The sequence below is a fragment of the Dunckerocampus dactyliophorus genome, chromosome 19 (genome assembly GCF_027744805.1).
Source record: "Dunckerocampus dactyliophorus isolate RoL2022-P2 chromosome 19, RoL_Ddac_1.1, whole genome shotgun sequence".
NCBI classification, from domain to species: domain Eukaryota; kingdom Metazoa; phylum Chordata; class Actinopteri; order Syngnathiformes; family Syngnathidae; genus Dunckerocampus; species Dunckerocampus dactyliophorus.
In genome coordinates, this window is record NC_072837.1 from 3,564,107 (window position 1) to 3,580,124 (window position 16,018).

A 16,018-nucleotide genomic window follows, 5' to 3' on the forward strand; every position below is an offset into this window, starting at 1 on the left:
GCATTGACATTAGACACAACACACGAATAATATCCAAGGTGGAAGTCAACATTCAAGTTAATTGGAAGTACTGTATTGTCAATAGGGAAATTAAACCGAAAGACAACAGTTGTACATGCCGTTTGTGTGTGTGTGTGAGTGTGCGTGAATGTGAACACTAGCATGTTAAGTCCAAGCTGACAGGTGAGACGTCATCCATAAGCAAACCCGAGGGCATGCGCACAAACACCCAAGTAATACGTACTGTGTGTGTGTGTGCGTGTGTGTGTGTGTGTGTGTGTGAAAAAGAAAAAAGAGCTGAGATGCTAGGGGGGTTGTTTGACTTTGAGTAAGTACAAGCCTTTATGTCACTGACGCCATTGTTGTTTTTTAATGACGTCAGTATAGAGTTCCGGGCGAGTAAACCTGGCACGTGCGCTTAAGGCGACGTGTGCGCGCCCTGCAGAATTACGTTAACGCACCTAAAATTAAGTACAGCGTTTAGATATTAAATTATTATTCTTTTTCGTTAATTATGGTTACAATTAATGATTAAAAAAATATATACAGCTTTTATATAAACCTCAGAATATCTAAAAGCACAATTTGAAATGTTTTTTTAATTTGTTTTTTGTTGTTTTTTTTTACCGTAACTGCCCTAATATACTCTCCAGTATTTGTTTCTCAAACAAGGGCTCCCTTTCATGCAAATAAGGCAGCATATTTGAATTAGAGGCTGTGTTTGTAGCGCGTAAAACAGGCCATAGTTAATGACCATCACGCACACACACGCACACACACACCATAATCACCACTATACTTGTATAGCCTAGAAAAAAAAGCTGGATGTGGGTCACTGAGGGCCACACTCTGCCAGCTCTCACAGCCAAGAAATAACAACAGTGTATGCAAATTGTTACTTATTTCATCAATTGGCCTTTTTTAACACCATTATTTTGGTTCAGGTACAGCTGCACAATGTAAACATCCAGTGCAAGACTTGCATCAAATAATGCTCATTTTTGATTGACTCTGTTCTAGAGGTATTCATGTAACAATGTTTATTATCGTGGCTGTAGTTTGTTACGTGGAGCTGTGCTGCTTGGTACCGGAAGCTGTCGGTAATATTTAGGGAGCTAAATGGCGCAACCAGAATAATAGAAACTGCGTTAAATTTGTTTGTTAATTCAGCATTTGTTGCTCTCGTGTTGGATTTCATTGCCTAATGTTGTGGTGCTCGAGTGTATGATTTTTGTGGTGTTTAAAAAAAAAAAAAAGAACAAGTGGTGGACACGTCGTCCAATAAGGACTCAGACGCCTACTCTTCATCCTCATCATCCTCGCCGAACCTTTTCATTCTGGGACCCGAAGACCTTTCCGGAACAAAACAGCTTTTAAGCACACACACATTCACTCGTTTTCCCCCATCTTCTTAGTCTAGAGAATAAATATGAACAAATAATATTAAAAATGATGTATATAAAAAGCAGGGATCGAATAATGCTATAATGCTGAATAATAATGATAATGAAGACGGAATAAAAGGCAGCTTTAACACCTCTGAGGGCAATATTGTTTCCCAGGCCTGCTTTTTTGTATTGGACCCAGTTGTAATAAATATGTCAGTACATTCACAGTCACTCGTCATCACCCGGGGCCCAAGAGGTTCGGCGTGAGCTCCATAGAAATAACCTTTAGGCCGAGATCGGAACAAACCTATTTTATATATTTAAAAAAACACGCACAAAAATACTATTTTCGTTGTTTTTCCAGAAAGTGGACCCAAGGGAGGGATGAGGAGAACCGGGCAGTCCGGTTCCAGGGCCGACAGACAGGCAGGCAGGCAGGCAGCGACGGAGCGAGAGAGGTGGGCTTAGAATGGACGGGGGCACCTGCTTTGGAAAAAGAAGTTTTGATGACTTGGTTACATTTTATTTGGGGGGGAGGAAGGACATCGCCGTTTTCTCGTGTGTGGAAATAAGTTAGTACTTTAGATCCCGCGTAAAAAAAATCACAAATGCAAAAATTCGTTAGTAATAAAACAATGTAACTTTTAAAAAACGCTTGTTCTTCAATGACTTGTCGCTTTTAATCGTTCTGGAAAACAGCCACCACAGCCACGTAATTCATTTTTCATGGAACAATATCATTAGGAAGAATCGCACCTGTTGTCCGAGAATAATTGCAAATCGTGAAATGTATAGTGTGTATATTAATGTAACAGGTGGAAGTTATTTAAAAGGAAAATGAACAGGAATGGAATAATGCAGCACTTAATCTAAACGTCTACTGTGCATCTATGCCACATTTTCCTTGAGATAACGCTTTCATTCGTTATTTGTAGTCCTCAATCTTTTAGCGGCATGCAGGCTAAACTAAGGCGAATCTGCATGATTGTACGTTTGCATGAATCTCCGTCATTCCTAACGAGAAATAATGCCCATGGCTTAAAATACGAACAAAAAACATGTGTTGCATTGTGTTGCAACGAAAAGAACACCCGGTTTGGAAGTTTAAATTAAATAACGTCGGCAAGAAAAATATGTAACATTTTTAGCGACAGAAGTGTTAATACAACATTTTTTAAAAGTGCGGATAATGATTCTTACTGCGGTCGAAGAAAATGGATTGAAGTCCTTTTCTTTTTTCTGTATAGGAGGGGTGTGAGGAAAGGGAGGGGGGGTCCCACAGTGGTCCCGACTCAAGTTCAGTGCGTGGATCTCCTGCATGCTGGAGTGATGGGGGTGGAGGTGGAGGTGGGGGCTGCTCTTATTGGTGGCTTGCCACGGTTACATCACGCCCGTCGGCCGTGACGCGCTCACGTCTTCCTGCTTCCTTCAGCCGCGTCTTCAAGTGGGATCTTTTTTAGTGGCCGGGGAGGAGCGCACCACTGCATCCAGTCCTCCTGCTCCATCCATCTATCCATCCACACGCTCTCTCTCTCGTATTCTCTGTAGGTCTCTCGCTCTCTGTGCTTGAAGCTTGGCGATAGATGAACACAGCCAGTACGTAAAAAATCGCATCTTCCAGACGTTTTCGCTCTCCTGACTCTTATTCCAGAATCATCCCAGACGGTGATCTATTCTTTTTTAATCATTTTGTTGCTGAAGTGGATCGCCTCCTCCTTCTTCCTCTCCTCATCATCATCAACTGCGGGGTAAGTCACCTCGGATACCTCCCCTCTCTGCGCGCGGTGGGCGGTCAGAAAAACCTTTAAAAAAAACCGAAACAAAACAACCAAAAACGAATCATTAACGCGGGTAAAATAGTCCCACGGAGGCATATATCAACATATACCATAGCTTCGGGCGCTTGTTTGGTAAAGTCTAACGCTTGAAGTGTGTTTTCATGAGGATGATGACGTGCTTTGCGAGTTTGAAGTAAGTTGTATGCTATTTGAAATGTGATGTGTTTGCCTTGAAACACAACGTGTGTATGTGTGTGTGTGTGTGTGTGTGGATGATATTTTCAGCATTAGTTTACATAAAGAGTCCAATCGGAGTTAGAAATGTTGTAATATCTCAAACTAGCAGTGTGTTAGCTCGGTCCTTCACTTTTTGATCCCCTATTTTGGAGGAAAATGTTTTATTTTGAAGTTCCAATCAAACCTGAACTGCTTTTATTTTGGCAAAAGTGGTGGTTTAAAAATCCATCCCACAAGATGCAATCTGAAGTGTTTTGTTCTATCTAGAAAATTAAAAGTAGTGACCATGCAGAGAGAGAGTGTGTGTGTGTGTGAGTGTGTGTTTGTGTCTGCGTGTGTGTGTGTGTGTGTGTGTGCGCACAGAGACAGGTGCTCGGTCCCAAAAGACAGGTGCTTGTGCTGGTGACTATTTCCAGCTCATTGTTTAAAAGCTCCTGGTGGTGATCAAGTTTTTGTCTCCTTAGGAGAAGCTTGTGTATCTCCTGTCTGAGCCGTTTAATGCTTATGTCAATGCACCGCATGGGCCAAAAGCCGTCATCTATCAGAAGGCTTTACTTTGGAACAGTACTCTATTTTTCACTGGGAGGGGTCATTTCACTTCACCCTTCTCCCCCGGTAAATATGTTGTTTATTGCGCTTATTTTTTGGTCATTTGTGATGTGTGTTTTGTCAGCGGTGTTCCTAAAAGCGCAGTAGACTGTGAATGATGTTTCTTCTTTCCTCCTAAATTATTTTCTGTAATTTTATGAGCAGGAAAATGCGTCTAATTTATGTTAGTGGAGTTTAAATAGCTTTTTCTCTACCAGTGGAATCTAAGCCGTTACAAATGAGTGTCTATGTGAGTATATTAACCTAAAGTTACATTTCTGTAGCTGCAACACTTGCCTATTTCAAAGAAATGATATTTAAATAAGCAACACTGAACAACTAAAGTGTCTTATTTATTTTAACCTCATTTATTTTTTCTGTCATTCAAAACTGCCATCATGCGACTCAAGCTTTTTTTTTGCAAGAGCACTTTAAGTCGGTTCTTGCTGCAGTTTGACCTGTGTGACCTATTCATTTGAGCAGAATTAAGTGCCCTTGCCAGATGAAAAGGCAAATGAAACAAAACCAAAAAGAAAAAAAAAAAAAAAAAAGCACAGACGTGAGCTCACGCTGGTAACTAAAATCAATTGGTCTATTTTGCCTTTCTTTTTATGTGTCATTGTCGCCTTATTGATTCACGCGGACGCATGAGGTTTTAGAATTTGGTTTGTGGAACGGATCAGATGATGGACTCTTACACGACGACTGGCAGTGTTTAAAAAAAAAAAAAAAGAAGCGATAATCTTAACCCTGTTTCTTTTAATTTGGTGCTTCCAATTAATAGCTTCTATGTTGGCTGACACCGCACACAACCATGGAAATGAGGACAAGTACTTAAGTCATTATCATAATTTTATGCTGCTTTGTGTTGCGTGGGAACTGGTTCAGTGTCACGCGCCGTGTAACAGGGGACAGGATAAAATGGAGGCCTTTGCCCCGGAATGTCGTGGCGAAGGCCTAATTCTGACGACGCGTCTCACCCATTTCCCTTAAGCCTCCGTCATTGGTCTGTTTCACTATCGAATTGTAAAGGGAGGAACACACGCTTGTTCGCTGTCAGAGTGTACTTAATAACCAAGTGTAGGCTGCAGTGTCTCTTGATGTAAAAGTGTTTCCAGAGTTTTCCCTCACTCTAATTTATTTGATCCCTTCCCTTGCCCAGGTACTCAGAGGCTTTGATCCCAGAGACAGACTGCTTTTGTGGGAGATGGCCCAATAGCAGCAGCCCGTGATGCCGGACCATGACAGCGACTCCCTCCTGAACAGACAGACCAAGCGAAGACGTGTGGACATTGGTGTGAAGAGGACCGTGGGCAGCGCAGCCTCTGCCTCAGCGACAACAACCACTGATAACATTGCGCGCGCCAAAGCAGCCATTTTTAGTGCCATGAACTCTTTGAGTGCCCACTCTCACCACGGGTCAGACACCGACTCCATGGAGTGCTCTGTGGTGCAGCCGCACGGGGGGCCTGGCGTTGTATCAGCCAGTGACAGCGAGTCAAAGTCCAATGTGTTGCGGAAGCTACTGAAGAGGGCCAACTCATATGAGGATGCCATGATGCCCTTCCCTGGCACAACCATTATCTCCCAGTTGCTCAAGAATAACTTAGCTAAAAACGGCGGAGGACCAGAGAGGGGGGATAGAGGTGAGAGAGGTGACCCGGGCTTCCCTGGATCAGGGCTTTCCACTACAAGCTCAGATGCACACCAAGAAGACGCCTGCAGCAATTCCTCTCAAGACAGCACCCCTCAGGAATGTTTGTCCCCGTTTGGCCGGCCCCCTGGCCTGGGGACCTTCGACATGGAGCGTCTCAACGATGAGCACCTGCGCGCCAAGCGAGCTCGCGTGGAGAACATCATTCGTGGTATGAGCCACTCCCCGAGCGTTGTGGTACCTGCGTCTTCCCGCCACGAACGTGAGCACGAGATGGACAGGGATCGGGAAATGGATCTGGAGTGCCCACCTCCTCAGTCTCAGCAGCAGGCCCCCGGCAGCCCTCGGGTAGGTGAGGTGTGCAGCAGCAGCAGTCGAGAGAATAAGCGCAAGCAGCGTCTGCCCCAGCAGCAGCAGCAGAGCTTCACCCAGCTGGTGTGTCAAAGGAAAGAGCAGAAGCAGGAGGAGCGGAGACAACTGAAGCTCCAGCTGGAGGACATGCAGAAACAGCTACGCCAGCTACAGGAGAAGTTCTTTCAGATCTATGATTCAACAGACGACTCTGAACACAATGATCTGCACAACGACCTCCACAATGACATAGGAAACCTGTCAGAGGACAGCCCGGTGAGGTCCGACAATGGCGGTGACGATCGGGGAGGAGATGATTTGCGCTCTGACAATGAGATGTCTGACTTGGATCCAGGCCACTTCCTGGATCGGGCACGGGCGTTGCTTCAGGAGCCGGCTCTGCTGGGGGACGGGGAGAAGCCAAGGAGAGACGGAATTGGCCGGAGCAAAGGTCAGGGAGGTCCCGGCGCCTCCATGCACGCTGAAGGTAAACAGCTGGCAGAAACACTGAAGCAGGAACTCAACTCAGCTATGACACAGGTGGTGGACACTGTAGTGAAGGTGTTTGCCAAGCCTCCACGGCCCACACCCCAGCAGGCCTTCCCTCCACTTTCCTTACCCCCTGAAAGGTTCTCCGCTGCAGTCAACGGGGACAACCCCAACTTCCACACCACCAACCAGCGGCTGCAGTGCTTCGGTGATGTCATCATTCCTAATCCGCTAGACTCCTTTACCGGCATCCCCGGCATTCCAGGTGCTGCAAACGACCAAACCGAGGCGCTGCCGTTAGTCGTGAGGAAGACGCCCAGCGAGCACCACCACCAGTCCTCTGCTGTGGGTGCCCACGGTGGTCACCACCACCCGTCTCTTCACCCCTCTTCACTCTCTGCCTCGATGGGTTTCAGCCCCCCATCCTTCAGACACCCGTTTCCCCTGCCTCTCATGGGCTACCCTTTCCAGAGTCCCCTGGGTGCACCCACAGGCGGCTACCCGGGCAAGGAGCATTCCTCGCCAGACTCCATGGATCTGTCCCGGGAGACGACCAGCCTGAGGACCAAGATGGCATCCGGGCACCACCTGGGGCACCACCATCGTTCTTGTTCACCAGCGCACCCTGGCAGCACAGCAGAGGGCCTCTCCCTGTCACTTATCAAGTCCGAGTGCAGCGACCTTCAAGACATGGCTGACATCTCGCCATACTCAGGCAGCAATGTATCCTTAAGAAAGTGTGTGTTCAAGTGGGAGACAGGTGTGCATCCAGAGCTCCAAGAGTTAAAAGTTCTTTCTTTGACTCTCCTAAGAAACTGTTGATGAATCACTTTTCCTCCCACTGCTGTCCTCATCTCCATTGCACAGCATTGTTGTATTTATTTTTACATTCGTAGCGCACAGCCTTTTCTTCCATCTTCCACCGTGAATGCTTTAAAAGCCTTCTTATCTCATATCGCTTACTCAGACAGATTAGGTCCCCGCGACATTTTCTGCCCCAATTGCTTTTGTGTAAAAAAAAAAAATGTCCTGAAAGAACAAGGAGGTAGATAGCATCCTCGAACTTGGCACACAATAGTGTTATACATCCTCGCTTATAGTTTAACCCCGAGGTGCCCCAGTGGTGCCCCGCGGATAAAGAAACCTTGCCCTATGGGAGGCTCCAATTGAATCCCCTGGAGACTGAGGCTAATAGCTTAAACTCCCTCCTCCTTTTTTTTTTCCATATACCGCCTTAGTCCCCCAACTACTCAACACCCTTTTAACCCTCATGAAAATTTGATTCATGTCCTCAGTTATCCGTAGAAAGCTTCGAATCATTAACATTCATTTCATACCTGTTGTGGTTGGGAGACGATGTTTATTTAAAGCGAGAAGAGGCCCTGTTTTGTGTGGTCTGTGTCACAAAGCACCGAGGACTCGGCCAAGATGCTTTTATGATCGCTTGTGTTTTCTCTTACGCTCCTCGTATTGTCCATCGCTGTTGTAAAAAGCCCACAATCATTGTCATTTCTCTTTTTTTTTCATTTCATAAAGATCTGTCAACAGCCCGGGGGGCCCTTCGTCTGTTGCTTGGCAGCCAAATACTTTTTTTTGTTTTCTCTCCCTGCAAACGCCCCTCCTCCCCGTCTTTTCTTTTGAAGCGGACGTTAACAGGTGTTTGCAGCGAGCTGTTTATCTTTCATTACCTCGCCTTGTCTTGTCTTCTGACCCAAGGGTGAACGCTTTCCAGAGATCCATAATCCTTTGCTTTCGTGGGCTCCCGATGGAGGGATGAAAAGCAAGAGAGAGAGAGAGGCGGACAGCAACTGGAAGGAAGTAGAAAACAATCAAACAAGCACATACGCCAGATGCTGGGGCTTTTCATGGTCGCCTTTCTACTTTCTGACTACTCACTCATGTACCAAAGAATAGGCTGAGCAATCTGCACTTTTTTATTATTGATTGCCATACTTGAGCTTTGGTATTCACAGCTCTTTTGTGCATCCCTTCTTTATCGTTTGCCCCAAATTTATGAATCACTTTGCTTCTTTCTGAGCCTCGGAGGTCAGCGACAGCTTGTCAGACATTTTGCGAGGTGCGTTCAAGTTCACCAGCGTTCTGCGCCGTCGCCGAGCAGATGGTCGTATCGCTTTCCTCATTTGTCGACAGTCCAACTCTCAATATTCTTGTCCCTTACACCTGGAATTGGGAAGGGAAGCGGCTATTTTCCTCTCATGACTCCGGGCTTTGGGGAAGTATTGAGAAAGCGGTGATTTCTTGTTCGGGTGCGGGGACGTCGAACTGCAGGCCAGCTGGTGCAAGCGCGCCATCATGACAAAATAATAGCTCTGCACGCCACCCCTAAGTCCAATCACAATTACATTTGCAAGCTGTGAGGGAATTGGAGATGAAAATGTCTCATCAGGAGATGTGAGGCTTTCTTAATGGTCCAGTGTTTATGGCTGCGACGGTTTGTTTAAAAAAAAAATTACTAAGAAAAAAGTTACGATAATCCTAATTAGGGAAAAAAACATCCTAATTAATTAGAAGTGAAAGTGTTCAAATGGGTGACCAAAAAATCCCACCTTGCCTGATTGAGAAAGAGCCGTGTCTCTGTGTCTGAGGGTCCATTGTATCCCCTCCACTCGGAGCAGATGGTGTGGTGTGGGGAGTGAAGTGCTGCTCTTTTGGCCGGGCCTGATGGAGTAACACCAGCCTGCCAGCCCCCACCCCCCACCCCCCACCCCACATCCCCACAAGACACTCGCTCTCTCTCAGCCTCTCGCTTACTGAATCAGACAAAGTAGAAGGGATCTTTTAAGGAGCCAAGCCGGCGTGGTTCCGCGTTTGCTGGCTTTGCTGTGTAACCCCGAGGCCAAGGGCAATCCAATCTAGCAGCTGATGCCTTCTTCCCTCTCTATGGTTACAGCTACATCTGGACACTTGACTGGTTTTAACGATCGCGGGCAACCCCCGCACATCGTAAATAATGTCAAGTCGGTGTACTTTGCCCGCTCCGAGTGTAAATCTTCATGAGAACTTATGGCTCAAACCTGGTCTTGCTTCTGCTTGATTGAAACCGCTTGCTGAGGAAACAACCTGAGCTTTAAACAGACATCCGCTATTTTCCCAGTCCTTATCCTTCAGATTGATATGATCAGACGCATTATACGGGCATTTATTCACCGTGGAAATGGTTTGGGCCGATCTGCGGCGCAGATGTGCTGTAGGCCCCCCATGGTTGGCTCGGTCCAAAGCATCGCAGCCCCTCTGTTCCTTCTCCTCCGCCTTCTTCTGCTCCTCCAAGGCTTTGGCAGAGGCAGGTCGAGAGGGGGGTGAGGGATGGGGGTGGTGGCTGGGGGGTGTTGTTAGGGGTGGAGCAGCGGGAGGAGGAGGGGGACGTAATTGTAGATTGGAACCATGCTATCCCTCAAGGTGCCCCCACCTACCCATCTCCATCCTCTTTTGCTGTACAGTCCAGGTGATCCATTAGGAGGACCTCTAGTCGAGGGAGGCCCATGTGCGTGTCTGAAGGTTTTTAGTGGGGTGGTGTCTTCTAAAATACAGTTTTTTATCCTGTTAGGAAGGCCAACATCAGAGCGTCATATTCAGGCTTGGCATGTGTTGTCGCCAAGCCATTAGGCTTTCTTGCCCATCGCTGGCGTTAACGGCTGTCTTTGTCTGTGATATGCAAATGTCCCTCCCCTTCTTCCTCTTCAGGGTGGAGGTTAGTGCAGGGAGAAGGCAAAGGCGCTCGCTTGCTTTGACTGTGAAATGAGGCTCCTTATGTAAAAGCATCAGCTGTAGGGCTGCACGGCATTTTATTAGCCATGACGGCGTCACGCCCGATACGGACAATGCTAATTGCTAGCAAATTTGGACTTGCCGCACTGTCGTCTTGAACAACCCCCACTCCACCTAGCAAACCGTACGCCTGAGAGGCAAGGCGGTGATCCGTCAACTGAGGCTGCATTTTGACACTACATGGGTCAAGTGACGCACATCAGACCTACATCACATGTGACCCTACTTGGAAGGTGACCTGTCCGTTATATCCTACTAAGCATTCTGCCACTTGTCCTTAATGGAAGCAATTCTCAGATACAGGAGGGTCTCTCCCCAAATCATCTGAAGAAGGCCAAGCTGATGTTCTTCTACACCCGCTACCCGAGCTCCAACATGCTTAAGATGTTTTTCTCCGATGTCAAGGTGAGTCCTTCCAACCGGCACCAAAAAAGTTAATTTTTTGCCAAAAATGGTTCGCACGCATTTTCTTCTCTATTGCTTTGACCGTAACACCTGTTTTTTTGTTTTTTAAAAAGGAGAAGTTGCATTCATGATGCTGCTTGAGCTTCAGTTACAATGAACAATGTATGCCTGTCATTCTCCAAATGAGGTCCTTCCCGTCTCCACTAACTTGTGGTTTTATGCAAAAGATGAGAGAAGAGGAAGTTGGATGCGTTTGCACAGACAGAGGGCTTGAGAGCATTCTGGATGAGAAAGAGTGGAGGGGTGGTTATCCGAGCAGGTGTACGGAGGCGAGGGAGGGAGGGAGAGAGGGAGAGCGGTTGGCGAGTCTGTTTAGCGGACATGGCAAGGATGAGCTCCACTGGGAGTTTAATGAAGGAAATTTAGGAAACAAAGCACAATTTTTAAGCTGCATTGAAAAAAAACAACAACACAATAGCTGTTGTAAGCATGCACAGCCTTGTTTGTTGGTTGCTGTTGTTTGTGTGCACGCCCCTCTCTGACCATACGGCGGGTAAACACTGTGACAGATCCAGGCCATCTTATTCAAATCAGAAGATAAAGGTTCCCTTTTTTCTCAGCTGCCTCCTCTTGGATGCCGCTGCCACCGGCCGCGATTTGCGGGTCACGTGACCTTCCCTCGGCACATCGGCGCTTGGGATGAAAAGGGGGCACATGTTGGCGAAGCGTGGTTGGCACTGGCTTCATTAGGAAAAAATGTTTTTGAGGCTTTTTTTGTTTTTTGCGCTTAAAAAACCTGACTTGAACATTGCTGCTAACATTTGTGTTAAAGATGTGAAGCGCGCCGTTTGAGTGATTTATGTCTGCTGAGGAGGTGCTGTGATCACAAGTGACCTCATCAGATACTGAAACAAGGTCAAGATCGTTAAGAGGATTATGAGTCACATTCGTTTGTTTTTGTTTTTGTCCGGGACAATGGAGGAGAGCCTCAAGTTTGTAGACATGTATGGGAATTAGACGGACTATCTAATTAGATTCCGCCGGCGTGGCCTCTTAGTGAGTGGCTGTTCTCAGACAACAAGTCTTTAAGGCTAATCAGGTCTCCGCTAATCAGGCTCCTGACTGTCAAGAACCTAATGAACGTGGGAAGTGGGTTGCCCTAACAACCGCGGGACGCCGTCAACCTTGTTATTAATCTCTTTCATGAATAATATAGTGACTTTTATTGACTTTGGCTGCTTTGGGAATGTTTTGACAGATGTGTCATGATACCATTGTTTGGACTCAATATCACCACAGTAGCTTTAGCACCCTGCACGTGACGCGAGATACACGGGGAATAATTACACCACATTAATAAACACATTAGGTCAATTTGCTAAAGGCAGCTCCCATTTGGTCTTTGATTTACTTGAAAAAGTAGTTCTTCTGTGGTTTTGTCTCCTGTGGTTCTCAACTGGTTTGGCTGCGGGACCCACCATCACCCCTTAATGACAGTCCCTTCTACGCGCTAGCGATTAGCATTAGCGGTTTTCCATGGCAATTTCAAACACCTCCAAATGTGACAATGAAAGAGACAACTATGATGTACATACCACTTAAACCGCTGAAATATAATAAGCATCAAATACAGGCAAACAGTTCTTAAGGCTCAACAAGACTAACTGACACATTTGACATCTTAATGGCAGTCGACTACTAACAAACGTTAGTCTTCTCTGATGACAGCAGGTTTGAAATAGAACTACCGAGCCTTGTCGCCACCTTAAGTAGGGCCCTTTGACATCCGTTTAATTTTTGTCAATTTTAGCTAGTGCCGCCGCACTAGCTAGCTTCCACTCATGCTCCGCCAACTTTTACCGGCGTTTCAGGTGTGTTTTTTGATGTGTTTTTGACGTGTTTAATTCGGGAGGAGGCGGGCTCGTGTGATGACAGCATTTCATTCACTTGGTGTCAATTTCCACGAGATTCTGCGTGTAACACTAGATTCCGTTTTTATTGGCCAATTCCATCACTCACTTAACGCTCATGACTCACTTTTTATTTCTCAACCAACCAGTTGAGAATCACTGGTCTAGCCTGCCTTCAGCGGTTATGGGGGAAATTTTATTTTCTAATGGAATAGAACAATCTCTCTCCCTAAATGTTCTGAACTCCTGTTTCTCTTGTCAGTGTTGTATTGTAATGCAGAGCTAACGCCATGTTGTTATTCTGTAGAAAGAATGGATAAAGATGGTGGTTTTGGACACGACAACGGCATTTTGGAAAAGGCTAACTTGAAAGTTTTTTGAACATATGGTTCCTGTCAAACAGAGAAAATTAGTATTTTTGCACATTTTGCAGCTCAATGAAAGCATTGTTACAACGATGTTGCCTTTGTGTGACACTTGCGAAGTGCAAAAAAGACCAGAACTACTAATGTACTTGATTGTCTTCATGTTAGCAAACACCTGGAACGTAAACTACGTCAGTGAAGACGCTATCAACTGCGCCTCTGCTGGTTGCGGTCAAGTCGTGCAGTCACTTCAAGATGCGATTTATCAGCAGTCAATTCCACACTACGGACACAACTGTCAGTATTTTGCCCCCTTCTAGTGGTCATTCCTCCTGTTTTCTTTCTTGTTTTTTGCTGATGATGTGGCATACTATATGTGCCTCACTGGGGCCGGCGAGAAAGAAAAGAAAGAAAAGCCAGCGGCTGGATTTGAGTCACCGCAGTAACAAAAGGCCGCTTTCCAGGGCCGCTTTTTGTGTGCAGTCAGCCAATCGGCAGCCAGAGATTATCTCCCACAATTCACCCCTGCGAAAACAGGAAACGTTAGAAAGCCCCGATGACTGTGAAGGGGCTTACGAGAGAGAGAGAGAGAGAGAGAGAGAGAGAGAGAGAGGCAAGAGAAAAGAGAGCGAGAGAGAGAGAGAGAGAGAGGGAGGCCCGTCCAGGCTTCTGTGTCTTTCTGCTCTCCTCTGCGCTTGTTCTGGATGTAGCTTAGCACACTGAGGTCATCTGTGTGCATTGTTGGCCACCGCGACACACACTGTTTCATTTTCTGTACACACAAACAACTCATAAAGTTACACGCAACTTAGACTTAGACTGGAGTGCTTTCCTATCCTGGACAGTGTGTGTGTTTGGGGGGGGGGTGCGTGTGCGTGCGTGTGTTTGTGTGTGTCACCTTCTATCTTGTGCTGTTAGCACTCAGCGTTGACCTTTCACAGGCTCTTGAGTGTGAGTGTGAGAAACACACTCTGGCTGTATCTCTCTCATCTGCCTCTTAGCCACACACACACACACACACACGCACACACACACACACGCACACACACACACACACACCCATATACGTTGCATCTTATGTGTGTGCTGGCTGACCCCTGCCAAGTCTGATTAAGAAGCTGCAGTGATGTGCTCCTTTCAACCAATTCCCTCCTTTTACACCCAACACTCTCATCCTCAGCTGCTATGGGGGTGAAGGGGAGGGCGGCGGTGTCTTGATCCACCCCCCCCAAACCCATGCTCAATGCTTGGGGAGGGCTTGCCAAACTTGATTGAAAGGCTTGTGTTGAGTGAAGCCCCGTACAACTCGTACCTCCGTCCACATTTTATGAGGTGTGTTTTGCATGGAGGGAGGGGGGGCTCACTTGCATCTCCTCCTGAGCCGCCTGTGTAATAAAGTGACAAGTCTATCCGTCACTCACACGCCTGCGCTGACACCAAAGGTCTCCGCCGTGAGCGATGGTGTCCGTTTCACAGACAGCAATTTTCCGGCGAGTCGCTTTAAAACCCTGACACACGTGCGCATACACGCGCACCACTGGCAGCAATTCACTAATGTCTCAGACGACAAGCAAGGAAAGTTTACACAAACAGTTTAACATTCAGAATTCTCATTCAAGTGTAAAGATAAGTTAAGCACACTTAACATAAAAAAAATGAATATGGTGATGCTGGAGTTAACCATCTGATGTGATACTGAAGTCTATAACAAGATGGTATATCATGCATGATGTTTTGTGTAATACATTTTTCCCGAAAAGATTCCATTCAACTCAGTTGGCCTTCTGCATTAAATATAAAATGCTCCTGTGCCCTTGAAAAAGCTGTCTTATATGCTCTTTACTTTGTGTTCTTCCTATTCCGATATCATTGGAAGGTTGGTATCGTATGGATCAGCCCTTTTGCTACCCTGTACACTTTAGGCAACTTTTGAAAAATTGCGTACCAAACTGTCCGGCGTCGGTAGAAAACGAGGCTATTGTGTGCGTTTAAGCAGCCCCTTGCAGCCAAGCGAATATTTGTAAGTGTCAGTAGTTTGTTTGTTTGACGCTCCGATGTCACGACCCCAGCCTGCTGACTGCTCACGTTCCGACCCCCCACCACCATCGGCCCCCCTGCAAGCCTCTCGCCGCTCTCTGTACGCTATTGTCCGACAGCGCTGACCTGCACCCGTCCTGCTCTCCTCCCCCCTCTGCTACCACCAACCATCCTGCCTCATTTCCCACTTTATGCTCACCATGCACTTTAGGACAGCCACCACGCTTGCCCCTCCTCCGCCCATGCATACACGCCCCTCCAAAAGCCCGAAAACAATGTCAAGCGGACTTCTTCCGCCCCAGTCTGCCACTATGACATTACCTAGCCATGATTCCACACTCTCCTGCCTCCTCTTAGCGCTTTTTCTCCTCACAAAATCCCGACGTTGCTGCGGAGTGCGTGCACGTTAGTGTGTGCGTCTGTGTGTCGCGGAACAATAGCCACGACCTAATCTCCATGTCAAAACCGCTCGGCCTCCCCAGCCAGCAGTCCGCTCAGCATTTAGTTGGTGTCCACCCCCCTCCTCTTCATTCTTCCAGCATCACAAAAAGAGCACGGAGGGCTGGGAAGGCGTGTTTGTGTGTGTGAGCAGATGCTTACTTTTCGTCAGCTAAAATGTCCTTTGGAGGTAAAAATGAAGGGTCTGGGGTCCTTATCTAGCGTCTGGGTTGTTTGGACAGTGTGTTTTCACTGGCGGAAAAAGATCCGGGGACCCACTGAGGCTCTTAATAGGTTTACTTGGCCCTATTGAATCCAGCCGAGCGGCACAGATCAGATAGCCACAGTCTTCGCCACAGCTTATCATCCCGGCCTTTTTCTCTCACCCTCTTTTTTTCCCTGCTCTTTTTCTTCTCCTTTCTTCCTGCCCGGGAGGTGCAGAGAGGGGAGGAGAATCAGGGTGTAATTGGTGAACGGGGTTAAGTACTTGTTTGAGCCCCCTGCGGGCCGGGGCGCTTCAGATGATGACTTAATCGTTTTTCTGGTCAATTATGTGTTTGCGGCCCAACCCCACCCCATCCCGCTGCCGCAC

General features: G+C 46.9%; 1 protein-coding gene across 3 annotated transcripts in view; it reads left to right on the top strand.

Moving 5' to 3' along the window:
* Positions 1 to 2,701: 2,701 nt before the first annotated feature.
* LOC129171918 (prospero homeobox protein 1-like) overlaps positions 2,702 to 16,018 on the top strand; it is a 28,038-nt gene continuing 14,721 nt past the window's right edge. Inside the window, exons 1-3 of one of the 3 annotated variants that reach the window (XM_054761063.1) lie at positions 2,702 to 3,136; positions 5,154 to 7,208; positions 10,569 to 10,676. In XM_054761063.1, coding sequence (XP_054617038.1) covers positions 5,223 to 7,208; positions 10,569 to 10,676 — 2,094 coding nt within the window. In that variant the 5' untranslated portion in view covers positions 2,702 to 3,136; positions 5,154 to 5,222. The other 2 variants (XM_054761064.1, XM_054761065.1) reach the window with 2 other exon arrangements.